Genomic DNA, 16,962 nt, shown 5'->3' with positions numbered 1-16,962 from the left:
AGGTTCAGGTTAATCTATTCTCCAGAGTTTTAACTGAAACTTAGTTGCTTAGACCATTATCCAATGAACTTGCATGAATGCATTCTTTGATTTCATCTTTTTAATTTTATTTATATATAGTTTTACTTTATCTTACTCTGTATCTCTTACTTTTTTCTTTTATACCTCAAAGCACTTTGGATACTTTTGAGTATACAGTTTGCTACAATAATAAACTTCCTTAAATATGTAAAATAGCCATTATATTCTGAATGTGTTTCATTAGTGGTTCATTGATGCAGCATGCAGTACTGCCTCTCAGTCTAGACATCCCATCATTAGCTTCATTTGTTAAAAATGTACAATTTGCAAGTTGCTTTACCACAATTAACAGATGTGTTTGAACAGCTATTGCTGTCATTATGTTCATTTATCTTCATGGAGAGTTATACATAATGACTGTTTTGGGTTTACAGCTAAAACAGCTCTTAAACAAAAAAGTGTTAAACCAAAATGTGTTTCATATTTTAGATTCCTCAAAATAGCCACTGTTTGCCTTGATGACAGCTTTGGACACTCTTGGCAATATCTTAACCAGCATGGAATCACCTGGAATGGTTTTCACTGAACAGCTGTGCCTTGTCAAAAGTTAATTGGTGGAATTTCTTGTCTTCTTAGTGTGTTTGAGAGCATCAGTTATGTTGTGCTGAGTTAGTGTTGGTATACAGCCCTATTCCACTACTCCAAAACCATCAATTATTATGATGAAGCTGGCTCTTATGAGGACCGCCCCAGGAAAAGAAGATCAAGAGTTACCTCTACCGCTGAGGATAAATTCATTACAGTTACCAGCCTAAGAAATCACCAATTAACGGCACCTCAAATTAGAGCCCACATCAAGAGTTCCTAGAGTTCAAGTAACAGACACATCTCAACATCAACTGCTCAGAGGAGACCGCGTGAATGAGGCCTTCATGGTTGAAATGCTGCAAAGAAACCACTACTGAGGGAGACCAAATAGAAGAAGAGAAAGCTTGGGCCAAGAAACACAAGGAATGGACATTAGACCTGTGGAAATCTGTACTTTGGTTTGATAAGTCCAAATTTGAGATTTTTGGTTTCAACAGTATTGTCTTTGTGAGATACAGAGAGGGTGAACGGATGGTATCTGCATGTGTGTGGTTCCCACCATGAAGCATGGAGGAAGAGGTGTGATGGTGTGGGGGGGCTTTGCTGGTGACACTGTTGGCAATTTATTCAGAATTCAAGGCACACTTAACCAGCATGGCTACCACAACATTCTGCAGCCACACGCCATCCAATCTGGTTTGTGGACCATTATTTGTTTTTCAACAGGACAATGACCCAAAACACACCTCCAGGTTATGTAAGGGCTAATTGACCAAGAAGGACAGTGATGGAGTGCTGCATCAAATGACCTGGCCTCCACCATCACCTGACATAAACCCAATTGAGATGGTTTGGGATGAGCTGGACCGCAGAGTGAAGGAAAAACAGCCAACATGTGCTCAGCATATATAAGGGAACTCCTTCAAGACTGTTGGAAAAGATTCCCAGGTGACGACCTCATGAAGCTGACTGAGAGAACGTCAAGAGCTTGCAAAGCTGTCATCAAGGCAAACAGAGGCTACTTTGAGGAATCTAAAATACTAGTGCAGTGCCCGTTCAAAGCGTGCCTGTTCGGAACAGCCAATTACTTATTATTTCTTGAGAACTGCATATGTATGTATCAATTGACAAGTGTATCAATTAAAACGATAATGATTTAATAAATTAAATGGTTTAAATCCAGACAGACACCAGTGAGACTTAACAGAGGTTGAACCATAGAAGCAGTTTATGGTCTTCCATTGGCTCTGCTGCCAATCAAACGTGTCTGCACTCCTATTGGCTAGCTTTACTGCCTCTGCCTCTGTTTTTTTCCTCCTGTGTGTGCTTGTTCTTCTCTCTTGGGCAGTTTAACTGACACGTGCCTTTGTCCCACTCAGCAAGTCAGAGCCCAGAAGCCCCACCCCACTATGTGACAGTGTTTATATTAAACAGTATTTCCACTTGACACCACATGAAGAAGAAGAAGCAGGGGCTTCATGCAGTTGTTTATGGGGTATTTTTTATATATTTCTGAAAGTGCCTGAGATGTAAGTAAGTCTTGAACGTACATGCCAAGTTCCGTTCACAGTACGCAGTTCAATAGTAGAGCTTAAGTCTCTTAAACTTTTTTTAAGTCATTAAGTACAGTATAACTACAGATGTAATCCCATCTCTGACCACAATGTGTGCAATGGCAGAGTGGTGCTGTCTGTATTTCCACTCGTTGACTCCACGGGCAGAAGAAGAAGCTAATCAACATTGTTTATGAGGTATTTCTTGAGAACTGGTCATCCAAACAATTTCACACTTGACAGTGCACTTCCTTGGGTCCCCAGCAATACATCCGCCAGGTATAAAATAGATCGGATGGACAGTTTTAAGGATATGCGAAGGACATAGCCTACATACATGAAGACAGACAGAGATTCCTTGCTTTACATAGAGAGATTAACACTTTTTTGTTTACTACATGATTCCATGATGTGTTATTTCATAGTTTTGATGTTTTCAGTATTGTTCTACAATGTAGAAAATAGTAAAAGAAATAAAGAAAAACCCTTGAATAAATAAGTGTGTCCAAACTTTTGACTGGTACTGTACATATATGTGCTAATGTAAATAAGCTTGGTTAAATACTTTGTTAGAATGCCACTCTGCATCTCCTCTCAAATCAGCCCATGTTAGCAGCTTTCGGATGACTAACAATCACTAACAATCCTCTGACTAACAATGACTGTCTTCAAAAAGGAACAGAGACAATGCTGGATAATACAACAACATGTTATTAAAAGCTTGAATACAATGGCTTTTATGTAAAATTAACAGAGGTGACAGGCGAGGCACTATCTCCATTTGTGTGAGCTGTGTTCCAGAAACGAAAAGCTTTCTAATAGAGAATAATGGCTCTGTCCTCAGACAAATGGACCAGAGAAAGAAAAAAAAAGGGAGAAATGTTTCTTATTAGATGTAATTAAAGGGCAAAACAATTCAGCTGAAGCACTGAGGGTTTTAGTTATCTGAAGCACGCTTATCAGAAAATGTTCATTCTAAACTCCATTATTGACCTTACTGCTAAATGTTACAAGTTTCTAATCACTTGGGTCAAGTAATGTGATTTGTCATTAGTAACTCATGCTTCCCTCTTTTCACTGGAGCCAGGGCAGAGTCACATGGGTTTTTTATGGGTATGTAGGCATGGACATCAAAACGCAACCACAGTGGTACCACTGTGTCTGACTCTTATAAAGCTGTGTCAGTGTACACTGATTTTCATTGATGAGGCATTCTGCTGTGATACAAACTACAATATATTAACTGATTCAAAACTGATAGAATACATTAAAGCCCCTTCTCAGTAAAAAAAAACTTCAAAGTTCAAATCAGGAGTCCCAAGAATGGGAGGATGCAGTTCGCAATTGCATATTGTCATTAGCATTAAATACAAAGTACAGCTGAGGCTGATGGAAATGTCAGTTTCTCAGGTATTTGGACATGAACCAAAGTACTGGAAACATTACATTTTTGACCAGATGATGGCACAGGAAGAAAAGTCAGGAGATCAAAGTTATTCCAATTCATCCTCTAGGGAACATGAATGTGTGTAAAAAAAATTCACAGCAATCCATTCAATAGTTTTTAAAATGTTTCAATAAAGGACTAAAAAGTCAACCTCATGGGGGCACTAGCGAAAAAGAAAGGATCACCAAAATCTTTGGAATCCATTGTTTGGGAACCATGAATGTCTGAACCAAATTTTGTGCCAATTCATCAAATAAATGTTGACATACAGTATATCACAGCATAAGTGAAAATATTGACCTGCTGATGGCACTAGAGGAAAAGTCAGAAGATCACCAAAATCTGTAGGATTCATCATCTGGGAACCATGAGTATCTAATCTCAGGGCAATCCATCTGATAATTGTTTGGATATTTCACTCAGAACCAAAAATGTTAACCTCATGGTGGTGCTAGTGGAAAAGTCAGAGGATCACCAAAGTCAGCAGGATTCATCCTCTGAGGATCATGACTTACAGAATTTCATGGCAATCCATCCAATAGCTTGAGATATTTCAGTCTGAAACAAAGTGGTGGAGCAACTGACCAGCTAACAAACGGACAAACATTTCCATTCACAGAGCCACTAGCATGGCAAAATTAACTTAAACTGTACCTTCAGCCGAAACAATTTGGCAACAGGTCATTCCCCATCTCTCCCTTTCCTTACTACCTGTCTCTCTACTGTCCACTCTTAAGTCACAAAAATCTCTCGCTCTCAAAAATACAAAAACATAAACAGCTCTTCAAAAACTAATTTGATCTTATGTTTAAAATACTACAGAGACATCCGTGCTTACCAAAGGACTTGGTGAGATAAGACTATTGTCACTGAAGATGACAATGCATTTAATGTTTAAACAATCAGTTGATTCATTTATTATTCATCAACAAGTTAATTTACATTAAAGCTGCAATCACCAATGAAAAGGCCCTCACATCTCATGCGAGTCAGAGGAAGCGGCAGCCGTGTAATCGCTACTTGAGGTCAGCTGACACACAGCAATACATTAACCAGAGCGCAACTGGCATGGAAATACAGTTTCATTACTATTGGACACTACATGTAGGAGATAACTATGACTTCCCAGGTCCACTACGTGGTGCTAGAAAACATGCACTAAGTGTAAATTACGTTGCTGCAAATCAAATGTAGACCACACTTTAAATTTCATGTAAATCGAAGGAAGTTTGTAACATAAGGCTTGCTTCCTGTTGCCAGTAGGTGGTGCTACACAAGTGGCTCATTAATGCAGCGATACATTTAGTGGAGGTTACCTGACTTGCATATACATTTTCATGAATATCTGACATTGCATGGAGTTAAATATCACTTCTTCTGTCCACCATGTGGTGCTAGAGAACACCCACTAATTATACATCATATTGCTGTATATTATGTGTAGACCACACCATGTAAATGATGATGATTTTTTTTGTCACATAATGCTGACTTCCTGTTGTCAGTAGGTGATGCTTTAACTATGACTCAAGATTGACATGTAGATGTTTTAGAACTGGACTCCTATCAAACGAGAAATCTGGGGCAGATTGGACTATGTAAAGCGGAGTTACAACAAGTTCCTGTTTCATGGACTGGGCAAAATTGACCAGAACACCATGCCAAGGGCATTCCATGAAAACTCAAAAGCTTCACAATTAAGCATTGCAAAGATCTTTAGATGTCACCTACCATATTTGAAGTCGCTCGGGTTTATTCTCTAGAAGGAGTTTGTTCAAGTACAATCCCTGCCTTTGCACCACTTGGTGCCCAGGCCCTAATAAACAATTAATCATTTACGCAAAAAAACAAAAATCTCAAACACTTGCTGACTCAAATTCACAAATGTAAGGATTTGCAGCTTTTCTCTGCCATTCTCTGTTATATCACTGAAAATAAATTTTTAGGTTGTGGGTGTTTTGGCTGGAGAAAAGAAAGACCAGATAGAAATGAGGAAGTCACAGAAGAATAAGGATAGGGAAGGAATCAAGTCTAGGACAGTACGGGATGGAAGCAATAACGATGATGTGAGAGAGGGTGGTGAGGATTGAGATGAGAGGAGGGAAAATGCTGGGAAGAGATGTAGAGAAAAAAAAGACATTACAGAGAGTGACAAACAATGGCTGACCAATCACTGTCATTCAGGTGCTCAACAATACTAAGACATGTAATAGTTTGTCAAGCAATCAGAAGGTCTTTGTTCACAGAGGTGTTCACAAGGTGGATGTCAAGAGAACTAGTAGCACCTGATGACTGTCCACCATCAAGTCTGGACGTCATACATGGAGCTCAAAGCTAACTGCACTCAGCTGCTTTCTAATGGCTTCACTCTGGGTGGTTCTAGACAGGAGGAGGGATGGATGGATGTGATTGTCTGGTAAGAATGGTGGCCTCCATGACAACAAGCACCTTGATACTGCCATAAGTTCTAAAGGTTCTGTGTGTAGGAATCAGAAATTCCTTCTCATCAGTGACATCTGTGGCCGTTAAATGAGGTGCAGTCACCATCATGGTGCTTGCACTTGTGTGCTCGTGGCGTGAAACTATTGCAGGTGATATGTTTTTCCTCGCTTACACTTCTCATAATTACATATAATCTCAGTCATGTGCTTATTACGACCTTTGAACTACCAACAGGAAAAAACAAAAGGGGTAAGCTATGTTCTGCTATCATGACTGCATGACTTATCAAAATACTATCACAATGTCAATTCAGGCCTCTACTTTGCATCAAAACAAATGAACCCAATTTCTCCCAAAGCTGCATCAAACTGTGCAGAGGAAGAGAGGGCAGGACATTAATGTAAAGAAATCTAATCAGTGTGAGAGACAGAAAAGAGTCTTGTGGTACCTGCTCTAACTTTACACTAACGTTAAGTGTTGAGAAGCAGTCGAAGCAGAAATGCGTCATTTTCAGACCACAGCAGATTTATGATAATTTAGGACCACAAGGGTCCTCCATAGTTATGTTTGTGTGAAACCCACAGATGTATTATAGCTGTATCCACAGCTGGATACAGTGGCAAGTCAGCCTTGTTGAGAACCTAACGAAACAAAACCCCCTTGAATCCAAAACATTGTGAAGTCTTATGGTAAACAGAAAGGCAAAAAGAGATCATACTGTTTTGTCATGTACAACATGGAATAAACGGATATGAACAAGCGCCAGCCTGCAGTCCGGTATGCAGTCCTTATAATACAACATATAATATACTACTGAGAAGCCAAGAAAACCTGGTGCTGCTCCATTAGCAGTGCATGGCCAGCCACCATTGCAGAAACTATCTCTATCCATCAGAATTTGTAGTAACAGCTCAACTGGGTGTAAAAACCACATTTGATGAATCTACACAGACTCATTTGCTATTCTTAATTAATCTACCGTTCAGATATGCTGTGTGATAGATGACACCTGCAAATACAACAGCAGCTGATGTGTACTTGTTACTGCTTTGTGCTACATCAGCTAAAACACTGCTCCTGACAGGAACATTATCATGCTTCATAAGTTGCATCTTGCCAGATATTTGGCATAAAGACATCAAGTGCCTCCATAAAATTGATGGCCTTTGATGGCTTTTACTGCTGTGGCTGTGTAGATGTCAGCTTGAGGCCTTTGCTTGGTTCCACTGAGGGTCATAAACACTCAGTATATCTGGAGGTTTTCAGCTGATTTACTTCTTGTATTATGTCTCTGTTTGTTGTTTCTGCTGGTGTTCTGTCCAGTTTGCATACATAAAATTGGTGAAAGAAACAAAAACATGCAATAACTAAGACAGACATACAACTATGTGTGTCTGTTCATCCTGATCAGACTTCATTGAACTGATTTATGCAATCCTACATAGTTGCAGTTATGTGTTCATGTGGAACATGGTCATTTAGTAATCTGAGCCATTTTAGCTGTAGTAGTCTTTATTGTTGTCAAGTCTATGTGAACATCCTGTGTTTTATATGTCAGAGACTCTGTCAACACCCTACTGCACCAATGCAGTTGTTCCATTGAAATGAATGAGGAACATAGCCTTATAGAAGCTGCTCTTACCTTTAGTCCAGCAACATTACTGTATGTTTCCTCAGTCTCATATGCTTACTATCTAGTAAGCATATGAGACTGAGGAAACATCAACCACATTATATATCATTCTATGTTCTGTCTAGCATCTACTGCATGCTCAGTGAACCTGAATGACACAAGGTTTCTTCCTTTTGGTAAACTCATATTTTTCTTCCTTGCATGCTTAAATATGTTAGGTATGTTTTGTCTCATAGCTGTGTGATTCATTAGATCTGGGTGGGTTACTTTTAATTTCCTGTTCTTGTCTCTGTTCCCCTGTTTAAAGCCCTTGCTCGTGATAAAAGGTTGTATAAATAAAAGTTATAAAGTTGGACCTCAACTCAATTACAACAGAGAATCAGCAGACACTTTACTAAATGCGTATAAAGATAATGAGGTAAACAAATAAAGGGCATTTGGGGAAGAAAAATAGACCAAAGGTAAATGCTTTTAGAAGTGAAGTGAAAATTGAGAAAGGTCCACGCTGCCCTGACACCACTCAGTGAATCACTGCACATCGATCAAGTTATAAAAAAGGTCCAGCTGGGATGGCCTCGGGTTATGTTTCCTCATCCAGTAAAACTGCCTACACACAGTTGTTTCGTAACTGTGCTCATGACTATTTCGAAAGAAAATGTGGGATTTATCAATTTATGGTGATGCTTGAGAATATGAGTCAATGTCAGCTAGCACAACGTTAAACAGTCTTATTCTCAGCACTGAGGAATGACAAGCAAAGAGCACAGAGACAGAACACAACAAGAGAGTAGCTTAACTCAAATGACTTGCTGTATTTGACATCTGAACACAAGTTCTTGATAAGAAACTGCAGAGGAAATATGTTGACATGCTAGGCCACAAGAAATGTGTTCAAAATACTTATTTATCACTAGCACTGGGTTTGGTCTTATTTGTTATTTTTGGCAAATTACTTCTCATTATGTCTGTACAATTACAGTTACAGCCCAATATATACAGATCACTGCCAAAACCAAAAGCTTGCTTTAATAAATTACAATTGTACAGATTGAAGCATGTGGATGCTGCAGCTAAAATTATAATCACATTATTTTTTTTTATCAAAACAAGATCTCAGTCCTGGTGATTACTCATCCATGGGAAAACAGGCTGATAACATTTCTCCTTGTGGCTGCGACAGAGAAGTGCTGCCACAACTGAGAGCCTTGTGTACATACTACTGTGGATACATTGGGTGATGCTTGATTGTAGCCTTCTCTGGTGCAGAGGTCATATTTTTTGTGATGGCACAGGCCCTCAGTAACTCTGTTTTCATGTCTATGTATATCAAATGACAGTAGATATATAAGAGGTAAATGTATGTAGCTGTCAAAGAAAGGGTTAACCTGTATCTTTGTCTTAAATAGTTCAAGTCTGCTCCAATGACCTGAAGCTCAGACAAGGAGCTCAACAAGGAGAAATTTAGAGAGCTGTGTAGATGGCTGTGCCACCTTTTCATCAGATCTTCTGCTTTCAGAAGAGACAGTTTAGACCCAAACAGTTTAGGCTCACAGCTGCTTGCACTTTATATGGACCTTACTTGTAACTCATATAGGGAACAAATGTCACAACAACAGACTTATTAGGAGACACAGTCACTAGAGAGATCTGCAAACATCATCCAAGGAGATTTCAGTGTTTGGTGCCGAATGAAACCAGTGCCCTTGAAAATACAAATACACTTAACTCTGAATGGAAAATTCTGTCCAGACTAGGGATGTCAATGGTTAATTGATATTGCTTAACTTCCATAAATAATTTAATCGATTCAAAATATATTAACCAATAATGCAGAAGACGAGGATGTGCGATGTAACTGTGTTCTCGTGCTCCAAGTTGGGCCACTAGCTTTGTATGGAATTGTCAACTTACTTAAATGTGTTATTTTATATGTATGCACTTTATCTTGTATTTTTCAAGACAGTCCACTTCAGTTTCAAACATTTCTGTTTTGAGTGTAAAAGGCACGAGATCACCTGCAGGTATACAAGCTGTGGGCTTGGGCTGTGTTCTTCAGGTGGCAGTTAACACCTGAACCAGTAAAGCCACTGAGGATCAGCTGACTCACTATTATGTTTTTCATTTATTCTTCCAGAATAAATATTTATAACATGTAACTCCTTGAGTCAGCTTGCACTCTATGGATGTAACGTTTGCTGCACAAAAATCATAAAACAAATGCATCTCTCTGACAGCTGTCCGGTTTAGCTAGCTATCTGTATTTACTATCATTATAATGGTGGCAGGAAACGTTGAAAGATTTCCTGGACTGATTAAGTTGGAGCCGCAGTATTTGTGCATCTCCAGGACTTCTGTTCTAGCTGTGCAGCTGTTTCCAGCAGTTGGACTAACGTAAGCTACAGTGAACATCACACATCACTTAACCATGAAGATCAGGTATGTGTATTATCTTATATAAAAACAGTCAGACTGAAGTCCGCTGTGGGGAGATTGGGGGTAATTCATTTTATTTTTATTCGATAATGTAACAGGTTGGCTGCAGCACTTTTGATTAAGGAAAAATGGGTCAGACTTTGCTTGTTTGTTAATTGTTAGATATGTCCCACACAGTCCCCCCAGTCTGATCTAACAATGTCCTTTCATAAAATGGGAAGTTGTGCAGCTGTTTGCTGTGTTTAATACTTTGGATTTCGTCCAGCCAATCATTGAATTTTGACAGATGAGAGTAAGAGCTCTACAATTTTTTTGTTATTTTATTTATAATTGAAGTAACTTGGTGTTTATTGAACCTATTCCTTAAATTCCCAATTTACCTAATTTTGTTGCAAACATAGTATGTCAGTAGTTAAAATGGTTTTACTATTTACTACATCCACCATATTTCATAAGTTGTTGATTAACCAACTAAAATTTGCATCCCTAGTCCAGACCATAGTTAATACATAATATGGACATAATTTGCTCAGCAGTGTATACATTAACACCACAATACACATCCTCAATTACTGATTGTTAATTAGGTAACTTTTTTAACTTTTGCCCTTCAATAACAAACAAAAAAGTTCACTATTCTCATTGGTGGGCATTAGCATATCAAAGGTCACCAAAAAACTAGAGGCAAATGATCCAGGTTTACTTGCAGCAACTGAATCCATTGACTGCAACAACAAGAAGAACTCAAATTGCTAGTCATGTTTGGTGTCAACTTTGCTGTTGAAAATGCAGTCAGTCACATTTTGATGGGGACTGCTAGGAGTCACAGTCTAGGGTTAAAGTGCCTTGCTAAGTGGAAACCTCAACAGCTGTGGGCAGCAGCAGTTAACCAAAACAAGTGGCATTACACCTAAATAAAAATGACATTGACTGCAATTACAATATGATTGAAGAGCAGATAATGCATAATAATTCAAATGTTGAACACCCTTGCGACAGTAATATTAACCCCTAAAGATGGCTAACAAGACATGAGCATTGGCTTTATTATAAACATGCATAATTCAGATTCATAACAAAATACAGAATCTTCAATACTTTTCAATGTCTCCATTTACAGAGACAACTGACTAGCATGGCACATCAATTAGGCAACTGTTACAGTTAAAATCTTAACTTTCTTGAAAAGCAGCATGGAAAATGACAGACCTTTATTCACTTGACATTCACATTCAATCAAAACCTGTACAAGCTTTTGCCAAACCAGAGAACTTTGCAGACTCATGATGACACATCACCTGTAGCTGCTCTACAGATACTGACAACTGACTTGACATACTCAGAATATGTGAGCTTTAATGCCCTCAAGAACATGATTATTCCATTGTGAAGGTACCTGCCTGGATACAAACAAAAACAAACACCCTCATGCTGTTTGCAGTCACAAAATCTACACAAGCTGTCACTTTCTCTGCAGTGTTTATCTCTCAAAGACATTTCACACCGGTTCAGTTTTGTCTCTGGGTAACGGTGAGAGTTGTTTATGTCTATCTACAGTGCATTATCCCTGCAAGTCAATAGAGAACAATAATCCTGGTGATAAGATGTCTTTGAAAAGCTGTCCCCAGGCTGTGAGGGTGCTACATGCTAACCACAACTACCATAGTAACAGTGCTCTCCATAGTTAAGACCAAGTACTACTGGAGAGTAAGTCCTTAAAGAATAATTCTGCTTTATTATCTTCATAGATTTGACCACTATTGCTATCAGTAACATTATATAACATTATATCCACCAAGTTAATAGCTGAGATCTGGGAACACAGTGACATCACTAAAAAGAAGTCAGATGGGTCAAGAAACATGAGTAGTCAGATGGAAACAAACCTTCAGGTTAGTCAAACATATTTGGAGGAGAAACGGTAAAATGATTATATTATTCACTGTTAAAAACCATTTGAAGGGAAATTATTGTAGTTGTGCAATGAGGAAGTATTTCCAAAATTTTGGGTGAGTTTAATTTCAGTTTGACCACCAAATAAAGTGATTTAGATCATCTTGATAAACTGCTTATTTACAACTGCTTATGTTTCTTTCCCTGTAGAGTCTTGTTATAATGATGTCACAGTTTTTCTACATCTTAACATTTAACTTGGTGAGGATAAGATCATAAGTGATATAAACAATGGCCAAAGCTACAAAAAGAAGAGCTAACTTTTAATTAATTGGAATTTAAAAAAGAGGTTTTTAAATGTGACAAAAAAGACCTGCAGTGACAGTGTGTATACTGGTACAGTGGGGTATAGTCTGAGAACACAACAACTTCAGTTTGTTTGGAGTACACAGCTGGTTTAAGGTTATATGTCCACCAGGAATCACATTCCAGACCTAGCTTCACATTGACATTATTTTCTGAAAGGAAAAAGATTGCTGCTATATCTATAGCTTGTGTGATGTACAGTGCTTAGTGCAACATATCTTTAAGCATATGTAATTCAACAAAAACAACATATATAAGATATTCAATCAATCTTTCCCCAAAATATAATTTAGCAGCCTGTGATTCGCGCATTGATGTTAACTAACAGCTGAATAGGTTGGTTGGGAGTGATCTTAGATGTGTGCTAGTGCATTTTGCAGTGCAGACCGAGGTTAGTGTTGCAGTCTACTTCCATTGAGAATCCCAGGTAGGAGCCGAGGAGGGAGGTCAGCTTCCACTGCAGAACACTGAGAAGGATGATGCAGGGAGAGTATGAAGGCAGGGAGGAAGTATGATGAAACTCTGACTTTGCTTCTACGTAGATATACGCATTTTGTATTTGAATCAGTCAAGATACAGTATTTCTCTCATTTTGACAGATGGCATTGGAAACACCTTGTATCATGCTGTTGATATTGTTAGTGCTAGTTTTTTCTCAAAATACAGATCACATTTCTCATACTGTATACTAGCTGGTTCTATTTGTACGGCTGTGATGTATTTGTGAAGTTGCCATTTCAAGTAAAGGAGAAAAAGAAGTGAAATCCTACTACTGTTTGTTTACGTTGCCTCTGTAACTGCAGGGAGCTGGCCAATCAGAACAGAGTGGACTCATCAACTGAAGATCTGCAGAGACAGCCCGTATAAGATAAATAAAGTCAAGCAAAGATATTCCAGTAGAACCCCAGAATATAAATATAGACCTGGAAATGTGCAGAATATATCCCCTACTGTTGGCATGATTAATGATTACCTGAAGCTTTACATTCTCCTCGACCGGCTGTGGATGAGGGGACAGAGAGTTGACTGCGGGTAGATTGGTAGAACACATTGCGTTTCTGCAAGTTTATGTTCTGCTTGTTCGGCAGTGGTTTGGTAAATTGTTTGTACTCTCTCCCTCACTGACAACAATGCTCATAATCAATAATTGCAACAAAACTTTGCCATTGTCGATTTGAGTAAAGTGTGTGTGTGTGTGTGTGTGGCTCGGTCCTGCCTTCATGCTAACAGGGACTGACAGAGAGCAGAGGAGAGAAAGTACCCATTCAGAAGCAGGTTTGGAGTGGTGTCCCTACCCCGCAACCAAGGCGCCAATAATATCAGATGCAATATTTGGCTGAAATTCCATTATCCAAATAACAATAATTTAATTTCCTTACTTATATGCCAACAATATCAGCCATGGATATATTGTTCATCTCTATTTATAACTGAATATAAGACAATTCTATTCAAGTTCCATAGTGGCTAACAGTTTGTTTCAGTGTCTGAATAGCCCGCGCATCAACCTAAGCACAACTATTATTTAATTTGTTGAGGGGGACAATCTCTCATCTCATCATGACAAGATTCACCTAACATGGAGCTGCATGGGCTAAAAAAAAAAAGACACTAGTAACAAACAAAAGCTCATCAACAGGCAGACAGACACACAGGTTGTTGTTGTTAATGTAGATAATAACTACCACAGAGGTACAAGCTGAAAATTACCACAGCTCTGAATCAACACCTCTGTGACCCATCTCAATAAAACCTGTGCGTCATGAGCAGCTAAATGGAATTCATGTGCAGGGCTGCTATTACCAGACCAATTGTAACCATGGCCAACACACAAAAACACAACCTGGTGTAAAGGGCACCTAACCTGGACCCCTGAAAATGTTGAGATGACTCATCCTTCACCCTGTTTGCTATATCTAAACAGGTTTACAATTAGAGAAAGCTAACAGAAGTATTCAGCCCACTGTTTTTGTTTCCATATGTTAAACATCTGTAATGATATGTACAGTCATCTTCTACAGGTAACTGGGTTTAATTTTAGCTGTGCATGGCAGCTACCATTAGCTACCATGCAGGTAGGACACACTAAAAGAGGTAGCATCTTCACACTCAGTGTATTCCTGTGGCTTCACCTCTTGAAACCAGATAAATTCTCACCAAAAAAAACACAACCCAAGATCAGATCAGTGTTTTTTCAGTCTATTCCACACATACATGCAGCGTAACAATTCATGTCATGACTCAAGACAGCTAATGTGGTCGGCTACCATCTAGGTTACTTTTTGAGTAGAAGTAAACTTTGTGCATGTTGTAATAATTCCATTTTCACAATGTTGACTTTCTACAAATTGAAGATTAAAAATGTCAAAATAAAAAAGAAATAAAGTGAAATACTTTGTTTTCAATTGAATTACGATGCAGTAAAAGCCTATGTTAAACATATGTTAAATGACAAACATTTAGCTTGTTGTCTTTTTTTCCCCATTGTGATATGAATTTTCATGCCACACTGAAATCAGATTACAACACAGACCAAGGTGTACTGCATTTCAGTGTTTTCAAGCAGAGAGTGGCTTAAACCAGTTTTCATCAGTGTAGAGAAATGTTTCAAAATGAAAAACAAATGCCAAATCACAGCTTGGGGACGGAACAATGTAGACAATCTGTCTGCATCTCAAAAAAGAAAAAGTTCCCTTGTACCTCCTCATGCACATTAAGTCTGCATTGCAATAGATTTCCATATCATATGGACCTATGGATGCCTAAAACTGTAGGGAAAAATAATTTAAAATTTCTAAAATAGCAGCATGGTTTCCAAATGGGTAGATGTTGATGTAATGTATACATAATCTGTGTAAAATGGCCTAAAACATAGAAAAAGTGCATTGGTCCTTCAAGTTCAGATGTTGTTTCCACTTGTACATGGCTGTAGAGTGTCTCACTAAGTGAGCACAAGTTTTGTGTTGAGGCTCCATTGTTTAATCCTGTCCACTGATCATGGGGTACAACTTTATAAAGAACTATTGCTTTGTGTAGTTTCTAATGCAGACAGATTTCATTGGTACTAATATAATACCTCCTTTAGTCCTTTAGTGCTAGACAACAGACTATAGGCATCAGTACCCAAGTGTGTAGGTCTCTACCACTCGTCTTGCAGTCATTTATTCGAATGGCTGCTGTATTCATCCACTAAACAGTGAGCACCATTAAAGCTCAATATTATTTTATTTATATTTTGCACATATTCAGATGTTGTCAGAATAGCAGTTGGAAATTTGAGTTGGGAAATGAACAGCTGTATGAAAGAACTGTTAGTAATTATAATTTTTTTTGCTATATTAACTCATCACTATTCTCAGACACTGTTTGGAATGGGGTGACTGAATGAGACCATGGCAGAATCAGGCAAATAAAGAGCTGAAAAACTGGCCATAAAGTAATAGGGGTCACCACCCTGAGGGGTCAAAGTCCGATCAAGACTCTTCACAGTCATTTTCCCCATTCTATTGAGAGTGACACCAGGTTTAGTAGCACCATTTACCAACCATATCCCAATATAAAGACTACTTAGAGATCTTTTTCCATTCTTTTTCCAGGACATATCAAAGCTGTGAAGATGAGTTACAAGTTGAAGGCTAGATGGAATTATGTTTGGACATTTCTAGACCACCTGTTCTATTCAGGCTGACTTCTGACCGCTCATGTGACCTACATCTTCAGTCTGAGGGCAGTCACACTCAGGACTCAGGACTATATTGTCACCATGGAACAATCAGCAATAAAATTAATTGAGGACTCAATATTAAACTTGTTGAGCTTAGACTTGTCTGAGCATTAAAGTCAGTAGCATCAGAGTTAAGCCTCAAACCACAAACTTCTACACTACAGTTGGAAACCTTTACACCATCATCACACCATATGGTCAGATATACTACATCTGGCTCAAAGTAGTACTGAATATTAAAGAGCTAATGGCATCAGCTGACAGGTTGCTTCTGTCTCACTGAAGTTACTGTACTGTAAACTTCCTAACTGCTATATATCCCAACTTCAGTCAATATATTTAGACAACTAACTGTTGTCACCAGGCACACTAGCCCATATATTAATGCTACAGGGATATTATAATGACCTGTCTAATTCTTGGGTTCTTCATACCCAGCTGCTCCAGGTGTAATGAAGAACCTGTTACTAGGAATATAAAAGTTGCCATGGAAACAGTGAGTGCAGTTAACTCTTTTTTTAGCATACATTTCTTTACATTGTGGTGAAACAGCATGATTAAAAGCTGCATTATCTACAGTATTAACAGTTCCCATTTGCACAGCCCCTCAGTTGCTCTTTAACCATGGATGTAGAGACAACATTCACAAGGTTACTTTTAATACTAATTAAATAGTTGTGGATTTATAGATGTTTAGACATGACATAACAAGCTGCACTGGTTTCAGGAATATATGTGATATCTGTGTGTTCCTTAATTATAACTGAAAAGAAGGTGTGTGATTTTGACGCAGTTAGAAACTGATTGATGATCAATCAGTTTCTAAGAGTTCAGTAAACAATTCTTTTCTATCATTTTTTAT

The 16,962-nt window shown here is 38.4% G+C and overlaps 1 protein-coding gene across 2 annotated transcripts in view; it reads right to left on the bottom strand.

Annotated features, from left to right (window-relative positions):
• Positions 1 to 16,962, bottom strand: part of LOC121908571 (epidermal retinol dehydrogenase 2-like) — a 40,869-nt gene that overhangs the window by 5,466 nt on the left and 18,441 nt on the right. The window contains exon 7 of one of the 2 annotated variants that reach the window (XM_042428698.1): positions 8,477 to 12,843. The exons of the other annotated variant lie outside the window; for it this stretch is intronic. Coding sequence (XP_042284632.1) covers positions 12,741 to 12,843 — 103 coding nt within the window. The 3' untranslated portion in view covers positions 8,477 to 12,740. Of the gene's footprint in view, positions 1 to 8,476; positions 12,844 to 16,962 lie in introns of those variants that run through there. 2 annotated transcript variants of the gene reach the window in all.

The sequence above is a fragment of the Thunnus maccoyii genome, chromosome 12 (assembly GCF_910596095.1).
Source record: "Thunnus maccoyii chromosome 12, fThuMac1.1, whole genome shotgun sequence".
Classification (NCBI taxonomy): Eukaryota; Metazoa; Chordata; class Actinopteri; order Scombriformes; family Scombridae; genus Thunnus; species Thunnus maccoyii.
This window is presented reverse-complemented; position numbering and strand designations above follow the sequence as displayed.